Source organism: Colobus angolensis, unplaced genomic scaffold (genome assembly GCF_000951035.1).
Source record: "Colobus angolensis palliatus isolate OR3802 unplaced genomic scaffold, Cang.pa_1.0 Scaffold387, whole genome shotgun sequence".
In the NCBI taxonomy this organism is placed as follows: Eukaryota; Metazoa; Chordata; class Mammalia; order Primates; family Cercopithecidae; genus Colobus; species Colobus angolensis.
The window spans coordinates 105513-122238 of NW_012117232.1; the positions used below are offsets into that span (position 1 = coordinate 105513).

Here is a 16726-nt window from a genome sequence, read left to right on the forward strand (position 1 = left end):
GTAGAGATGGGGTTTCACCGTGTTTGCCAGGATAGTCTCGATCTCCTGACCTCGTGATCCACCCGTCTCGGCCTCCCAAAGTGCTGGGATTACAAGTTTGAGCCACCGCGCCCGGCCTATTTTTTTTTTTTTTTTTTTTTTTTTTTAAAGAGACAGGGTCTCACTCTGTCATGCAGACTGGAATGCAGCGAGCAGTGACACAATCACTACCACTGCAGCCTCGAACTCCTGGGCTCAAGCCATCCTCCTGCCTCAGCCACTCAACGTACTGGGACTACAGGCACCAGCCACTGTGCCTGGCCCCTAAGAAAGAAGATACTCTTCAATAGCAGCTTAAAATCAGGCTCTTGATCTACTGACATCTACTCCTTGAATTTGAAGCACTGCAGCTCAAAGTGCTTCTGATAAAAATAAAAGTCTATATGCTACAGAAAGGATGGCCCATTGGCTGTCAGGGCACAGGGTCTAAAGGTTGCTCCTGGGCACACAGTCAAAAGCACATATGCAAAACATGGCTACGCAGGAGCATGTGGAGCTGTGGGGCAAGCTGCTCAGGCCGTTACAGACCTTAGTCCTGGACACCTTCCCCACCTGTGAGGGCACGAGGAAGGGCATCTATTGGGAAACAAACAAACAAACCAACATGGCTGTGTTGTTTTCAAAATAAAAGCTCTGATGTCATCAGAAAAAAAGTTATTAACCATTTATAACATGTGCAAATTATGTATTAAATTCCTGAAAAAAGTTATTAAAAGATATTGTTAGAATCAGTTAACAACCGTCACCCTTTGCATTAATGGAAACCTTTGGCACATTTTTAGCTGCAAAATCACTCAATATGGTTGGAAAGCCCAGAGGTATACTTCAGCTTCTTTTCCAAAAGTGCCTCCACTTAGAACAATTTAAACTGGGCTGCTGTAAGAAATTATTGGAGGTCCCTAATTACCATTTTTTAAAACACAGTAGAAAACCCCATATCCATCCTTAAATTTAATAATAAATTAGAGCATTTGGGATGGATATATTTTTGAAATCTTAAATAAAATGGTCATGTTCTAGACTATTAAAAATATGCCATTAGGTAGTCCACTAAAACCTGTACAATCACCACCACTTCAAAACAGGTTCCCACCGGGTCTATAGGAAACTCTTCATTCTTCCCTCCCAAGCCATTAGAGGCCAGCACTCTGATATGACTGTACCCTGAGATCTCCCTTTTGGAGCATTCAATTTGGCATAAATCATGTTTTTTAAAGTTATACCTGAAATTCTGTACTTAATATGAACATTTTTACTCTTAGAAGTACTTAGAAGTACTGTTTAAGCATTTTCATGAGGAATTCACTAAGAAATAAAGTTCATGCTCGTGTTGTAAAATACCTTCCACCTGGATTAAAAGTCATTATGTTTAGAAAAATGTAAACGTACATAGGTCTTAAACACACAAGCAACTGTAAGTCAGGGGTTGGCAAACTTAAAGGACCAGGTAGTAAATGTTTCCAACTTTGTGGGCCATATGACCTCTGGTCACGACGATCCAACTCCGCTGTTTTAGCACCAATGCAGGCACAGACAATATGTTAACAAATGGCTGTAGCTGTGTTCCAATAAAACTTTAATGACAAAAACTGGCTGCAGGACAGGTTTGGCTTGCAGGTGCAGTTTGCTGATGCCTGGTATAAATCAAAGCTTAAATAAAATGGAGTAGTACAAAAGCAATGTAGAGCAGACAGGGAAATACAGGCATTGATGTCCTACTTACCCGTTACTATCTTGGAAGCTGTCGGTGCTGCGTTGGTGAGGCTGCTGTCCCCAGCTGAGTGGACACCAGGAGGATGGGGGGGTGGGGGCACGCTGGGCCGGTTCCTTGGCTTTGGTACTGGTCTCGGTCTCGGTAAGGTTCCAGCATGTGGCTGTGCAGTCTCAAGGTTACCCCCCGCCAGGGTCTGAGGAGCTGGCAGGCTGGGGTTCTGTTTTCCTAGGGGCGGAGTACTGGGGGGCGTTGGAGTTTGGGGAGGGGTGTGAGATGGCTGCTCAAGTCCATGCTCACTGGGCAATGTCATGGGGTTAGGAGGGCCCTGGCTATTGGGCTTGGTGTGCATCAGCGGCGTGGCCTGCGTAGGGGGCTGTGGCGGCGGGTGATTGGGAGCTTGGATTGGAGACAGGCTGCTGGAGTACCTCCGGGGTGCTGAGAGCTGGGAGGGGGCGGAGGGCTGGCCTGGAGGCTGGCCCGTGTGCTGAGTGGGAGGAGAGGGGCTTCGGGTGGGTGGCTTTGGTGACAGACTGGGTGGATGCTGAGATGTTCCTGAAGAACTCTGGCCCCCGGGGTGGCCAGGAGGTGGGTTGCCTGGTTTCGGGGGTGCTGGAGCAGGTTTCTTAACGGCTGCACACAGAGAGAAAAAACACCTTTCAGTAGGAACAGTGAGGCAGCAACCACCACCACCCTGGCCAGGAGCCCAGATTTAACCCTGCCAGTAATAAACCACAGCATTATGTGCCTCTGATGAGAGGTGGTCAGGAGGGCACCACACTGTGTCTTCCTCCCCAAATCCCATAACCCTAGTCTAACCATCAGAAGAATATCTGACAAACACAAATTGAGGGCCTTTCTTCAAAAGGCCTGACCAGTACTCTCCAAAACCGTCAAGGCCATAGAAAAGCACAGAAAGACGGAGAATGTGTCACAGACCGAAGGAGACTAAGAAGATATGATGACTACATGCAATGTGGGCTCCTGGATGAGATCCTGGGACAGAAAATGGACATGAGTGGAAAAACTAGGGAAATCTGAATAAAATGTGGGCAACGCGGCAAAACTCCATCTCTACAAAAAATAAAAAAATTAGCTGGGAGTGGTGGTGTGCACCTGTAATCCCAGCTACTCATGAGGCTGAGGTGGGAGGATCACGTGAGCCCGGGAAGTCCAAGGCTGTAGTGAGCTGTAATCACACCACTGAACTCCAGCCTGGGCAACAGAGCGAGACCATTTAAAAAAAAAAAAAAAAAAAAAAAAAAAAAAAACAAATAAATAAAAAAAAAAAAAAAAAAAAGCCGGGGCGGGGTGGGGGGACTGGCCCAGTGTTGATTTCTGAGCTGGGGTAAAAGTACCATGGTCATGTAACACATTAACAACCGGGGAAACTGAGTAAGGGCCATACAGGAACTCTCAGCATTATCTTTGCAACTTTTCTATTCAAAATTACTCCAAACTAACAAGTTTATTTTAAAAATTAAGTACATTCTGCACGTTTGAAAGGTCTTGAAAAGTCTATTGTTCTGAAAATTCAACAAGAAGGAAACTGTTAACAGAGGCCACCCGAATAACCCGGAAGTGCTGCCCTCAGCCCGCTTAGCAGCCTCCTCATTAGGTCCCCATGGGAAGACACAGAAAGAGGCAAGAACAGCCAGGAGGGGACCACCAAGCGGGACTGGTTCAGCCGACATAACATGACCCCTGACCCCACGCCACCTTCTCCTTGAGAGCTTGATTGGTTTGACCGGTCTTAATAACAGAACTTCTACCAATTCCGGAACCATTTGAGTTAACAGATATGTCCTGGACAAAAGCATGAATAAATGTGGAAGAGTTGCCTTAGAATTATTTCTCTAAAGAGAATTGAATCACATCACTCTCCTCCCTATACCAGCTGAGATCAGGGATGGGAACCTGGTACTGAGGAGGGCAGGAGGGAAAACAACAGATCTGGGGCTCTGGTTTTGGGCTGGGAGAGGTAGGGGGAAAGGAGAGACTTTAGCCTTTTTCAAACTCTGCTAAGAATCCTACTGGTTCCCCAAGAAAAAAGAGAAGGAAATGAAGGAAAGAAATGAACATGTATCACTGTTCACATATCACCAGTACCAAGTAAGGCCTTTTATATAAATTATGCACATTATAATTTATATAAATTATCTCATTCAAGTCTCATAAGCTCATTGCAGGGCAAGCTCTGTTATCGCCATTTTCACAGAGAAGAAAACTGAGGCTTGAAGAGGGCCAGTGTTTGGTAACAGGCCACACAGCTAGCAAGGGGCAGAACAGAGACTCCTGCCCGTGACATGTGGACTCCCTGAATGCTTTTTCCTCGTTCTCCTTCCTCTATTCCTTGGCTGCCTGTTTACAGGTCCCAGAATTCAGGATTAAAAAGGGTAATGTCTCGGTGGCTCATACCGGCAATCCCAGCACTCTGACTGGCTGAGGCAGGAAGATCACTCAAGACCAGCCTGGGCAACACAGTGAGATCCTCACTCTACAAACAAATAAACAAAGTGGCCAGGCATGGTGGCATGTGCTTGTAGTACCAGCACTTTGAGAGGCCAAAGTGGGAGGATCACTTGAGTCCAGTGGCTGAAGGATGCAGTGAGCTATTATCACGCCACTGCATTCCAGCATGGGTGAGAGAATAAGGCCCTGCCTCTAAAAAACATAAGAAAGGAAAAAAAGAGAAAGAAAAAATAAAGTGTACTCTGCTACACTGGTCTGGAAGTTTCAACTGTGGAACTCAGAAACCACCAACCAGTTTACATTAGCTGTACTCTGGAATGCCATCAGCATTTTTTTAAAAAGTCTAGTTTTCTGTTCTAAGCAATAATAATTGTAAATTCACACTGAATAAAAGTTCGTTCCTGACATTTAAGGGTGTGAAGAGGATGAGGAGCGGGAGCATGGGAGCAGAGTGTCCGGGGGAGGGGGCTGGGAGAAAGGGAGGCCTTGTCTGAGACCACCTCAGAGGCGCAGGGGGTGGGTAAGGCAAAAAGAATCAAACCGGTCCTGCAAAGAAGCCTGGGAGCTGTGATTTCGGGAAGCAGGAAAGACTCCGAATGTGGCTATGAGGAAAAGAGTCTTCTTAACCCAAAACCAGAGTCACACCTGGAATCTAGGTACAGAAGACTAACTTCCCTCAAGGATCAGCTGAGATCCTGATAAGATGACGGTGGCCCAGACAGGCAGCCTTAAGAAGGATAAAGTGGGGGTCTGCAACCAAGAAGTGGACCCCAATCTGCCTCCCTGCCTATAATTTGTACAAATTCCACTAACATTCATGTCGTGCTTTATAAAGACCATGCTTTCATAGACAGACACAGTGAATTTAATCCATTTTTTTTTGAGACGGAGTCTTGCTCTGTTGGCCAGGCTGGGGTACAGTGGTACAATCTTGGCTCACTGCAACCTCTGCCTCCCAGGTCCAAGCAATTCTCCTGCCTCAGCCTCTTTAGTTGGGACCACAGGCATGCAGCACCACGCCCGGCTAATTTTTGTATTTTTAGTAGAGATGGGGTTTCAACATGTTGGTGAGGCTGGTCTTGAACTCCTGGCTCAAGCAATCCGCCCACCCCAGCCTCACAAAGTGCTGGGATTACTGGTGTGAGCCACTGCGCCTGGCCTCTCTTTTTAATTTTAGAGATGGGGTCTCACTCTGTTGTCCAGGCTGGAGTGTGGTAGTACAATCACAGCTCACTGCAGGCTCGACCTCCTGGGCTCAAGAGATCCTCCTGCCTCAGCCTCCTAAGTAGCTGGGACTATAGGTGTGTGTCACCACACCCAGTTAATTTTTAAAAAATTTTTTGTAGAGGTGGGCTCTCACTATATTGCCCAGATTGGTCTCTAACTCCTGGCCTCAAGCGATCTTTCTGCCTCAGCCTCCCAAAGTGCTGGGATTATAGGTGTGAGCCACCATCCCCAGCCGAAAGAAGTGATTTTTGAGGTGAGACCTGAATGTTAAGAAGAAACCATGTGAAGACATGGGACAGAATGCTCTGGAAACCCTAAGGAGGGGATGGGCCTACTTCATTCAAGGAACCAAGAGCAGAGTGTGTTGAGAGGGGGGGAGTGTAAGCTCTGGCCTCAGAGGTAGGCCCCACCAGAGTGCAGAGAATCCACGGTGAGAAGTTTGCATGGAAGCCACTGAAGAGTTTAACCAACAGATGACATGATCTGCTTGGAGTTTTAAAGCAATTCCCCTGGCTGCTGGTTGGAGGACTGCAGGGGAGACAGGTGGGAGCAGTTCACATTCTGTTAATCAGGACCTAGAAAGCTCTCACCCCAATTCCGAGGCAACAGTGGCTCCCAGACCCACAAGGCTGAGAAGTACAGAGGCCGTGGTAGTCTCCAGACAGAGTGAGGGCTTGGGACACCAGGAAAACTGGGAGCATTTCTGAAGAACGGACTTTTTGTTTGTTAAGCTTTGTCATGCCTAAGGAAAAGCTAAATGTCTGTTTTTCTGTTCTCGATTTTTTCCTTTTTCTTTAATGACTTCTGTCTTGAATGACTGAATTTTCTGCTTGCCATTTTACAACAGACACAGAAAAGATCTGGCCACAAGCCTCACCACCTGAATCCTTGCGCTAACTTACAGAGGTCTGCACAACCTTCCCTGAGGGCAAGGAGGAGGGTGGCTGCTTACCTCGGCGCAGAGTATGCGGGCTGGGCCCCGCAGCACTGTGAGGTGGGCCCAGGGAGAGCTGGTGGGAGCCGGCAGCTGCCTGGGTCTGGTTTTGGCCAGAGGCTATCTGACTGTTGTTTCTCCCTGGTGCTGGCGCAGCTGCAGATGCAGGGTCCTTGGGTTTGGGAGGACTAAGAGGAGTAAAAGTCCAGTTAGACGTCAGACAGTCCCAGCTAGAATATCTGAACATACTGCACATAAAGCATAAGATTCCAAGCAGAGTTTTCACTTTGGCAGGAAGGAAAAGGATCTGAAATTCTAACTAGCTCGCACTGGGCTTATAAAGCTAGTGTTTACTTGGTGCCATATAAAGAGCTAATGTATACTTGGTGTCATTTTTTTTTAAGAGATGGGATCTTGCTATGTTGCCCAGGTTGGTCTCAAATTTCCGGACTCAAGCAATCCTCCTGCCTCAGCATCCTGAGTAGCTGGGTCTATAGGACCATTTATTTTATGAGATTCATTGCATTAGACTGGACTCCAACGACTCTGCCACTCCAGTATCATGAGAGAGATCATTTCAAAGCAACTAATGCGGAGTTTTCAGCTCTACTGTGTTTGGACTTAAATTGGGCAGTACTATTAACATCATGAACGGGCTTTTAGATGCTGACATATATACTATACAAAACTAAGCAAAGGTCATGGTAAAATAAGACTCTAAATGATAAAGGGCTTGATTATTATCAATAACTTGAACTGAAGGAGAACTCAGAGGCTAAATGACTACTTGAAGTCCAGAGTTGGTAGCAGCAGGATAGAGATCAGAACTCACGCTTCCTGTTTCCTGGCCCAGAACTTTTTATACCAAACATTAAAGCTCCATTTTGTCAAGGTCACCAAAGAGTGAATAACATTAGTGTAATGTACATTAAAATACCTACAGAATACAGTATAAAAAAACAAAGAGCAGGCTGGGCACAGTGACTCATAACTATAATGCCAGCACTTTGGGAGGCTGAGGCGGGTGGATCACTTGCAGTCAGGAGTTCGAGACCAGCCTGGCCAACATGGTGAAACCCCGTCTCTACTAAAAATGCAAATATTAGCCAGGTGTGGTGGCTCACGCCTGTAGTCCCAGCTACTCTGGAGGCTGAGGTGGGAGAATCACTTGAACCCAGGAGGTGGAGGTTGCCGTGAGTCAAGATCATGTCACTGCACTCCAGCCTAGGGGACAGAGCGAGATCCTGTCTCAAAAAATAAAAGCAAAATGACTGACATTCCATTTGTCCTTCCGCGTTAAGACTAATTATTGTCTTAATACATTTAGCCTTGATTAAACAAATTGAATGCCACAAAGAAATGAAAATATGTAAATTGGCTGGGTGTGGTGGTTCATGCCTGTAATCCCAGCACTTTGGCAGGCGGAGGAGGGAGGATTGCTTGAGACCAGGATTCAAGACCAGCCTGGGGAACACAGTGAGACTTTTGTCACTACAAAAAATTGTAAAAATTAGCAGGGCATGGGGGTGCACGAGTAGTCCCAGCTGGGAGGCTGAGGTGGGAACACTGCTTGAGCCTGGGAGATTAAAAGGCTGTAGTGAGCCATGATCACACCACTGCCCTCCAGTGTGGGTGACAGAGCAAGACCCTGTCTGAAAATAAAAACAAAACAAAAAACAGGCCGGGGCAGTAGCTCACGCCTGTAATCCCAGTACTTTGGGAGGCCAAGGTGGGTGGATCACTTGAGGTCAGGAGATCGCGACCAGTCTGGCCAACATGGTGAAACCCCACCTCTACTGAAAACACAAAAATTAGCCGGGCATTGTGGTTCATGCCTGTAATTCCAGCTACTCCGGAGGCTGAGGCAGGAGAATCATTTGAACCCACGAGGCGGAGGTTGCAGTGAGCCAAGACTGCACCACTGCTTTCCAGCCTGGGAAACAGAGTGAGACTTCGTCTCAAAAAAATAAATAAATAAAAATAAAAAACAAAAACAAGAAAAAGAAAATAAGTGAATTCGCTTAGACTTTTTCCCTTCAAACAAAACAATTTAAACCAAAACAAGTATACACATGGGGCACAATTATTGACAAGCTAACGTGGAGCCTATGACGTGCATGGGAAGCCCTGTGAAGTCTGAAGCCTTAATTTTTTTTAATGCCAAAGTAAACTTTCCCAAGGTGAGGAAAATGGAATTCAGGAATGCACAAAGCATTCAGCATTCAGTTTAAATGGTGAAACAAGATTCCTATCTCATGAGCAGCTTCACACACAACGAGGCTCTCCCTTGCTCATCCCAAGGACGATGAGAAAGGAGTTCTTCCAAGGCAAATTCATCACTCTGCGTAGGAAATACACGTGTGGATAAACGGCCTGTCCTTGTTCTGTGAACATTTATTTTACTTCATATATGATCATTCGGGGTGTTGTGGATGGCCAATGTAGAACACATGACAACAAAAATTTTGGCACACGTGTGCAGAGCTAAGCAGCGGTCAGTTTCAAACCACAAGGGATGCCACCTGAAGTAGCCTCTGGTGGTTATCTGCCTGGATCAGTGTGGAGAACTGAATTAATGTCAATTAAATAAAAATCTCAAGTTCTGGCCGGGCACGGTGGCTCACACCTGTAATCCCAGCATTTTGGGAGGCCGAGGCAGGTGGATCACCTGAGGTCAGAAGTTTGAGACCAGCCTGACCAACATGGTCAAACCCTGTCTCTACTAAAAATACAAAAAAATTAGCCAGGCATGGTGGTGTTTGCCTGTAATCCTAGCTACTTGGGAGGCTGAGGCAAGAGAATCACTTGAACCCAGGAGGGGGAGGTTGCAGCGACCCAAGATCTGGTTGCACTCCAGCCCAGGCGACAGAGTGGGACTCTGTCTCAAAAAACCAAAAACAAAAACAAACTCAAGTTCAAGGTGCCTTTTCTTCAAAGTTGCTATCCATTTGCAGCCCACTCCAGGTGGCTAATCCAAAGGTTAAGCAACTAAAAGAGACTTTTAAGAAAATCTACCAGCCAGGCATGGTGGCTCACGCCTGTTAATTCCACCATTTTCGAAGGCTGAGGCAGGAAGATCACTTGAGGCCAGGAGTTCGAGATCAGCCTGGGCAACCTAGGGCATCTATGTTTACCCCATCTTTACAAAAAATAAAAAAATTAGCTGGGCATGGTGACAAGCACCTGTAATCCCAGCTACTTGGGAGGCTTAGGTAGGAGGATTGCTTGGGCCTAGGAGGCGGAGGGTGCAGTGAGCTACGATCATGCCATTGCACTCCAGCCTGGGCAAGAGAGCAAGACGCAGTCTCAGAAAAAAAAAAAAAAAGAAAAGCTACCATCTTATTTTCCACCTTGGACTCATGGATCAACTGCCCTACAAGACTGAAATCTGGGGGTGTGGAGTGAAGTCTTAGTCACCTCACGCGCCCAGCACAGTGGCCAGCACATATCAGGGACTCGGTAAATCTGTCTGACTGAATTAATCAATGAACGAGTGAATAAATGCCAGGAATACTAAAATTTAACTAACTTGCCACATTCAAATGCTTCCTGGTTAGCACACTGGATGACAACGAACAGATAGTACATGAATGCTGACAGTGTACATCAAACAGGTGACAGAGGCTTAACACACTATGAGACACCCACTGCCTTCCGGTTTCCAGCACCAAAGCAGTGTGGCAAAGAACGCAAACCAATGTTGCTTTCTTTCGAAAACATAAAAAGAAGCGAGCCATTCATCGTCTTTTTTTCCGTCTTTTGCCAACCAGAGGAGTGAAAGCAAATCTGTTCACTCCGTGCTGGGGCAGTTCTTTGGGCTGTGGATGCCGTGCCCAAAGGCCACCACCTGCAAGTAGGTTGGGGCGTCCAGCCTCCACTGCCAGCAGAAGTCGGCCTCCTTACCTGCCGTCACCTGGGCTCGGCCCCTGCTCCAGTATGCCCGCAGAGGAGGGGACAGTCCCACCCCCAGAGCTGCTTTCAGCCCTAGAGCTCTGGGGAGGGGGCTCTGGGCCAGCGGGCGCCACGGTGCTGCCATCTGTGGGCGGGAGTGGCGGCTGGAAAGCAGGGGATATGTGCTTTCTATTTAGAGTGCCACCCCGCCGGTGGGCCTGGAAGTCCATAAGCTTCACACCAAAGCTACACAGAGAGAAGAAACAGTCAACACACCATGCGAGCAGACTACTGAGACAGAAGCCCCTCGGTCCACATGTGTTAAAACCACACATGTGGACAGCCACCCAAGTTGCCCAGCATGCAGTGAAGCGGCAAGAACCAGACCAATGGCCACCCCTGATACCAAGGCAAGCAACGCCACTTGGCTTTGAGCCCGAGCAAAGCCAATGACCCTGGTACTGTTCAAAGTCTTTGATCAATTTGGGTGTGAGCAGCTAAAAGCAAACAGGCAGGCCTCACCTTGAATGACACCATGTTACTGTGTTTATCCCCATACTTCCTCTGCTTTTTTCCTTCCCCCTTTAGACACGAGGTCTCACTCCATCACCCAGGCTGGAGTGCTTGGCACTCCAGTGGAGCAACCATAGCTCACTAAAGTGTCAAACTCCTGGGCTCAAACGATCCTCCAGCCTCAGCCTCTGGAGCAGCTTGGACTACTGGCACACATCACCATACTGGGATATTAAAATTTTTTTTTTTTTTTTGAAACGGAGTCTTGCTCTGTCACCCAGGTTGGAGTGCAGTGGCGCGATCTCGGCTCACTGCAAGCTCCGCCTCCCGGGTTCATGCCATTCTCCTGCCTCAGTCTCCCGAGTAGCTGGGACTACAGGCGCCCACCACCACGCCCGGCTAATTTTTTTATTTTTCAGTAGAGATGGGGTTTCACTGTATTAGCCAGCATGGTCTCAATCTCCTCACCTTGTGATCTGCCCGCCTCGGCCTCCCAAAGTGCTGGGATTACAGGCGTGAGCCACCACACCCAGCCAAAAAAAAAAAAAAAAAATTTTTTTTTTTTTGAGACGGGGTCTCACTACATTGCCCAGGCTCTCAAACTCCTGGCCTCAAATAATCCTCCTGCTTTGGTCTCTCAAAGTGCTGGGATTACAGGTATAAGTCACCACGTCTGGCACATTTCCATACTTCCTAGTTCCCGTCTCAAATCTGTTTTTGGGGAATGAAACAGAAGTGAAGTCCAGAAGGTTACCAATGGTAGTATAAGGTTATCACACCACACTGCCTCTTAACTGAGATGAGATGTAGAAACAACCCTATGTGCATATGCAAACACTACATCTGAAAGACACATAAGGCTGGAAAAGCTGGGCGCGGGGGCTCACACCTGTAATCCTAGCACTTTGGGAGGACAAGGCGGGAGGATAGCTTTAGCTTGGAAATTCAAGACCAGCCTGGGAAACATTGTGAGGCCCTGTCTCTACAAAAAACCTTTTTTTAGAAAATTAGCTGGGTGAGGTGGTGCACGCCTGTCAAGTGACTGAGGTGGGAGAGCTGCTTAAGCCTGGGAGGTCAAGGCTGCTGTGAGCCATGATCATACCACTGCACTCCAGCCTGGGCACATAACCCTGTCTCAAAAAAAACAAAAAACAAAAAGACTGGAAAAAACTGTTGCTTTGAGGAAGGGAATGGTGCTGGATGTGGCTGGAGGATAGGGTGGAAGGAAGGCTGACTTTTCACTTAAGCCCATTGATCTATGAACTTAGCAACTTTTTCTTTCAGTTCAGAAAGTAAAGATACCTGGCTTCCTGAGTTTGTGCTTACTGGGTCAGCTGGCAGGGAGAATACACAAGGCAGGCAACTGAGAATTGTCTGCCATGTGCTAACTAGACTCATACACTGTTTTCTGTAACTTAAAATCCATGAAAGCTAATTTTGTTATGGGTAGAGTTTGTCATCAGGAAATACTACTGAACGTACAAATGAGGGTTCAGAGAGGTAATACGTCACATAGAATAAATGTGGATTTTGGACGGACAGAATACGGACAGAATAATGCATTCTCCTTTGCTAGGGGTAAAATACGCAAAACAAAGAACAAGAAACAAATAAACAGCACACCTCACTATAAGATTGAGCAATTAAAATAAGAGCTTGTTACTTTGTTTTAATGTAAAACTATATCTAGTAATATTGTTTCATATACCAAGAAAAACATATTACTTCCAACAGGCCTCTTAACTGTTAGCATTCCTAGTGAGTACAGTGGCATTTCATCACACACATGGGACAGGTTGGCATCTAAAGGTACAAATCACAAATAGTTTTAATTACCCTTGAAAATCCCATGAATTGCCCATAGAAAAGAGTATATAGAGACACATTGCTTTTCACTAAGTTCAATACTGCCATTTTTTTTTCTTCTAGAAGTGGCAAATACTGAGGTTTTTCCCACTGAACATCAAATTCAGTGGTTGGCTTCCATTGTGGGGCCATTATTATACCAGAAATATGTCTCCTTAAATACCAAATCACTCAACTCACTGTGCCAGGTGGGTGTTCTCACGCTCAATTCTGGACAAAAGTCCACACTATCAAATTTACTTTCCTTTCTATTTCCCCCCACTCAAGTACATTTAGGTCAATTTTAACGTGTATGATGCCGTTCCACTGCAGGGTTTACCAAGCACACCACCAAGTTAAGATGGAATACACGTGGAAGAAAGGTTAACTGACAAGCTTTATACACTGACTTTATGGGAAGATCAGTGCTTAGAATGACCTACAGCAGAATTACAGAAACTATCTGGATGCCATCAGCCACAGGTGGATGGGGACCACTCTCAAATCCCAAGTCCACTGAGCGATACCAGATACCATGGGTCTAACAACATATTTACTGCTGGTTTGGAAGTGAACGGTCGAATCATACCTTTCCTTCTTCATCAAGTCTCCTTCCATCACCGCCATGCTAGCAGGTCGCTTCCTCTCCAGGGTCCCCGAGTCAGAGTCATTTCCAGTGTGGGAAGAGTGATTAGAATTCGGGGTGGTGAGAGGTACAAATGCTTCTGATACATTAAATTCCACCTCTGCAAGAGGAAAAATAAACAAGTGCATGAGACACGGAGCACAGCAGGTGAGGGCGCTCTAGGACACCCCTCATTGGAACGGGGACCTCATTCTTCAGTCCACAGTCCCCACTATTTCAAAATGGAAGCTGCAGGCACTCATGTCGCAAGAATGGTCCATCAAACCAGTGGGAAGTAACGTAAGAGGACAAGACAGGGGAAGAAGTATGGGTCAGAATATAAGTTACACAACTTTTGTACTTTCTCCTTTGTGGAAAAAAAAAAACAAATCTAGAATGCAGAAGAGGATGATGAACACAGATCACTTATTTGAATCATTCAAAGAGATATTTAGCTGGGCACGGTGGCTCACGACTGCAATCCCAGCACTTTGGGAGGCTGAGGCGGGCGGATCACTTGAGGTTAGGAGTTCAAGACCAGCCTGGTCAAGAAAGTGAAATCCCATCTCTACTAAAAATACAAAAAATTAGCTGGGCGTGGTGATGTATGCCTGTAATCCCAGCTACTCAGGAGGCTGAGGCAGGAGAACTGCTTGAACTTGGGAGGCAGAGGTTGCAGTGGGCCGAGATCTTGCCACTGCACCCCAGCCTGGGTGACAGAGCGAGACTCCGTCCCAAAAAAAAAAAAAAAAAAAGATATTTACACTTTGATATAAAATAGAAATACAAGGCAACATCAAGTTAATGACATCGAAGGCACCCCTCCCAAGGAAATCTCAACTGCACAACCCCCTACTACGCCCCAATTCAGCAGAAAGCAGTTAGAGCGGTCGTCAGCCAACCTCCTCAACAGCACTTGGGTTTTCCTGTTGAGAGGGGGGCTGAGAGAGGACTAGCTGGATTTCCCAGGCCAACTAAGAATCCCTAAGCCTAGCTGGGAAGGTGACCGCATCTACCTTTAAATATGGGGCTTGCAACTTAGCTCACACCCGACCAATCAAGTAGTAAAGAGAGCTCACTAAAATTTGCTAATTAGGCAAAAACAGGAGGTAAAGAAATAGCCAATCATCTATTGTCTGAGAGCACAGTGGGAGGGACAATAATGAGGATATAAACATTGCTGGCACTTGAGCCAGCAACGGCTACCCTCTTTGGGTCCCCTCCCTTTGTACGGGAGCTCTGTTTTCACTCTATTAAATCTTGCAACTGCAGGAAAAAAAAAAAAAAAAAAAACAGCAACGTCAAGTTCATACTGCCTCTAGCAGTTTTTGCAACACTCATTTCCTCAAAGGAAATCTTGAGCAGAATGCTGGCATTCATTCATCCATCCCATCTTCCCGGGGCAACCTACAAGAATGAGGCGTGACTCTGGATGGTGACAAAACAGAGGTGAAGAAAAGATGGGTATCGTAGGGCTTGCACCCCACGGGACATGGCAGCAGGGCTGCTCTGGGGGAAGTAGGTGTGGGGGATCCAGAGTTCTAACACTTGCCTGGCCAGCATCCCCAGGGGGGCCTCTGTGGATCCCAGGACTGCAACAAACCTAGTTTGAAAATCTATTGCCAACAGGATGAAATACTAATTCCCTGACACAACCAACTCAGGCCTTCACCAACTGGCCCTGATCAACCTTTTCTGCTTTATCTCCTACCTATGGGCAAATCCATAATCTAGCTAGAGAAACAAAAAGCCCTCTTCCAAGTGAAAAACTCCTGCATTTTCAACATCGCCTCTTCTAAAAACCAATCTCTGGCTCCCTTTCCCAGCACCTAAGTTTGTGAAATCTTTCTCCATCCACCTATCTTCTAATTTACCATGTGTTATAATTTATCTGTTCATGTGGCTGTCTTCTCCAGTGGCCGGAGTTCCCCCAGGGAAGGCAGCATGCTTCACCAGCAAACATATGGCACCTAGTGGATATTCAACATACACTAACTGGCTATGTTTTACTGAAACTAAGTGAAAGACAATACAATATGATTACCATTATGTCAAAATACAAATGTAATGAACAAAGGCTGGAAGGAAACATGAAAAATGTGAAACCAATTATGTAATCATGAAGAAGGATTACAGATGTATTCTCTTCTTTAAGAAGACTTTTTTGCACGATTATCACATTGCTTTGGTTGTCAATGAAACTGAAATGAGAATTACCTTCAGGGAAGAACCAGTCGGCATGCTGAATGATGGGTTCAATCACTGCAACCACATGGACGGATGTGGCTGCTGCCATTTCAGCAAGCGTTCTGCAAAGAAGTTCACAAAATTAAAATACTTCCCGTAGGCAGCATCTAATTTCTGCTGGTTGTGTCAGGGCAATTCAATTAAAGGATAAAATATTTAAAAGATGCAAAAATCAAATTCACTGGCTGGGTGCGGAGGTTCACACCTGTAATCCCAGCACTTTGGGAGGCTGAGGCAGGCGGATCACAAGGTCAAGAGATCAAGATCATCCTGGCCAACATGGTGAAACCTCCATCTCTACTAAAAACACAAAAATTAGCTGGGCGTGGTGGTGCATGCCTGTAGTCCCAGCTACTTGGGAGGCTGAGGCAGGAGAATCACTTGAATCCGGAAGGTGGAGGTTGCAGTGAGCCGAGATCACGCCACTGCACTCCAGCCTGGTGACAGAGTGAAACTCTGTCTCAAACAAAACAAAACAAAACAAAAAAACCCAAAAACAAAATCAAATTCACATGGTCCTGGTCTACGAACGTGGCTGTGATCACCCAGGAAAAAATGACTCTGGCTTGGCTGCTCCTTCGTCTGCACTGTGGTAACAACCACAGTGTCTGCTACACACAGACCCTGGGGGGCAGTGAAACCAGTCAGTCAGCAATGCTGTGTCAAATGCCAGTTTTAAACTGGTCTGGAACTGGTCTGGAACGAGGGTTGCACTTTCCCACTGGAACAGCATCACATGGGTGGTAGCTATGTTCTAAGACTAAAAGATCACTAAAAAGCAATTTTGCTTACGATGTCACCAAGAACATGCATTGTTACAGTGTGCCTTTTATTATGTTGAAACCTGAGCCTCCCACTCACACTTAAGGTCGCCATATATGTGGACTAGTCTCAAGATGAGTGTTCAGATGTTAACACTGTCGGATGCCAAGGCTCACAAAGAAGAAAATAAGTAGGCCAGATGCAGTGGCTCACACCTGTAATCCCAGTCCTTTGGCAGGCTGAGGCAGTTAGGCCAGGAGTTCAAGACCAGCCTGGGCAACATAGTGAAACCCCGTCTCTGCAAAAATTGGCCAGGTGTGGTGGTGTGCATCTGTACTCCCAGCTACTAGAGAGGCTAAGGTGGGAGGATCACCTGAGCCCAGGAGGTTGAGGCTGCAGTGAGCCATGATCACGCCACTGCACTCCAGCCTGGAGAACAGAGTGAGACCTTGTCTCAAAA

At 46.5% G+C, this 16726-nt stretch overlaps 1 protein-coding gene across 1 annotated transcript in view; it reads right to left on the bottom strand.

The window, feature by feature from the left end:
* The window catches only part of ARHGAP17 (Rho GTPase activating protein 17), a 103121-nt gene that overhangs the window by 10488 nt on the left and 75907 nt on the right, over nt 1–16726 (bottom strand). Inside the window, exons 15-19 of the mRNA XM_011954619.1 lie at nt 15475–15566; nt 13222–13378; nt 10287–10520; nt 6402–6571; nt 1763–2383 (exon numbers count right to left, since the gene is read on the bottom strand). Of these exons, the coding sequence (XP_011810009.1) occupies nt 1763–2383; nt 6402–6571; nt 10287–10520; nt 13222–13378; nt 15475–15566 (1274 nt within the window). The remainder of the gene's footprint in view (nt 1–1762; nt 2384–6401; nt 6572–10286; nt 10521–13221; nt 13379–15474; nt 15567–16726) is intronic.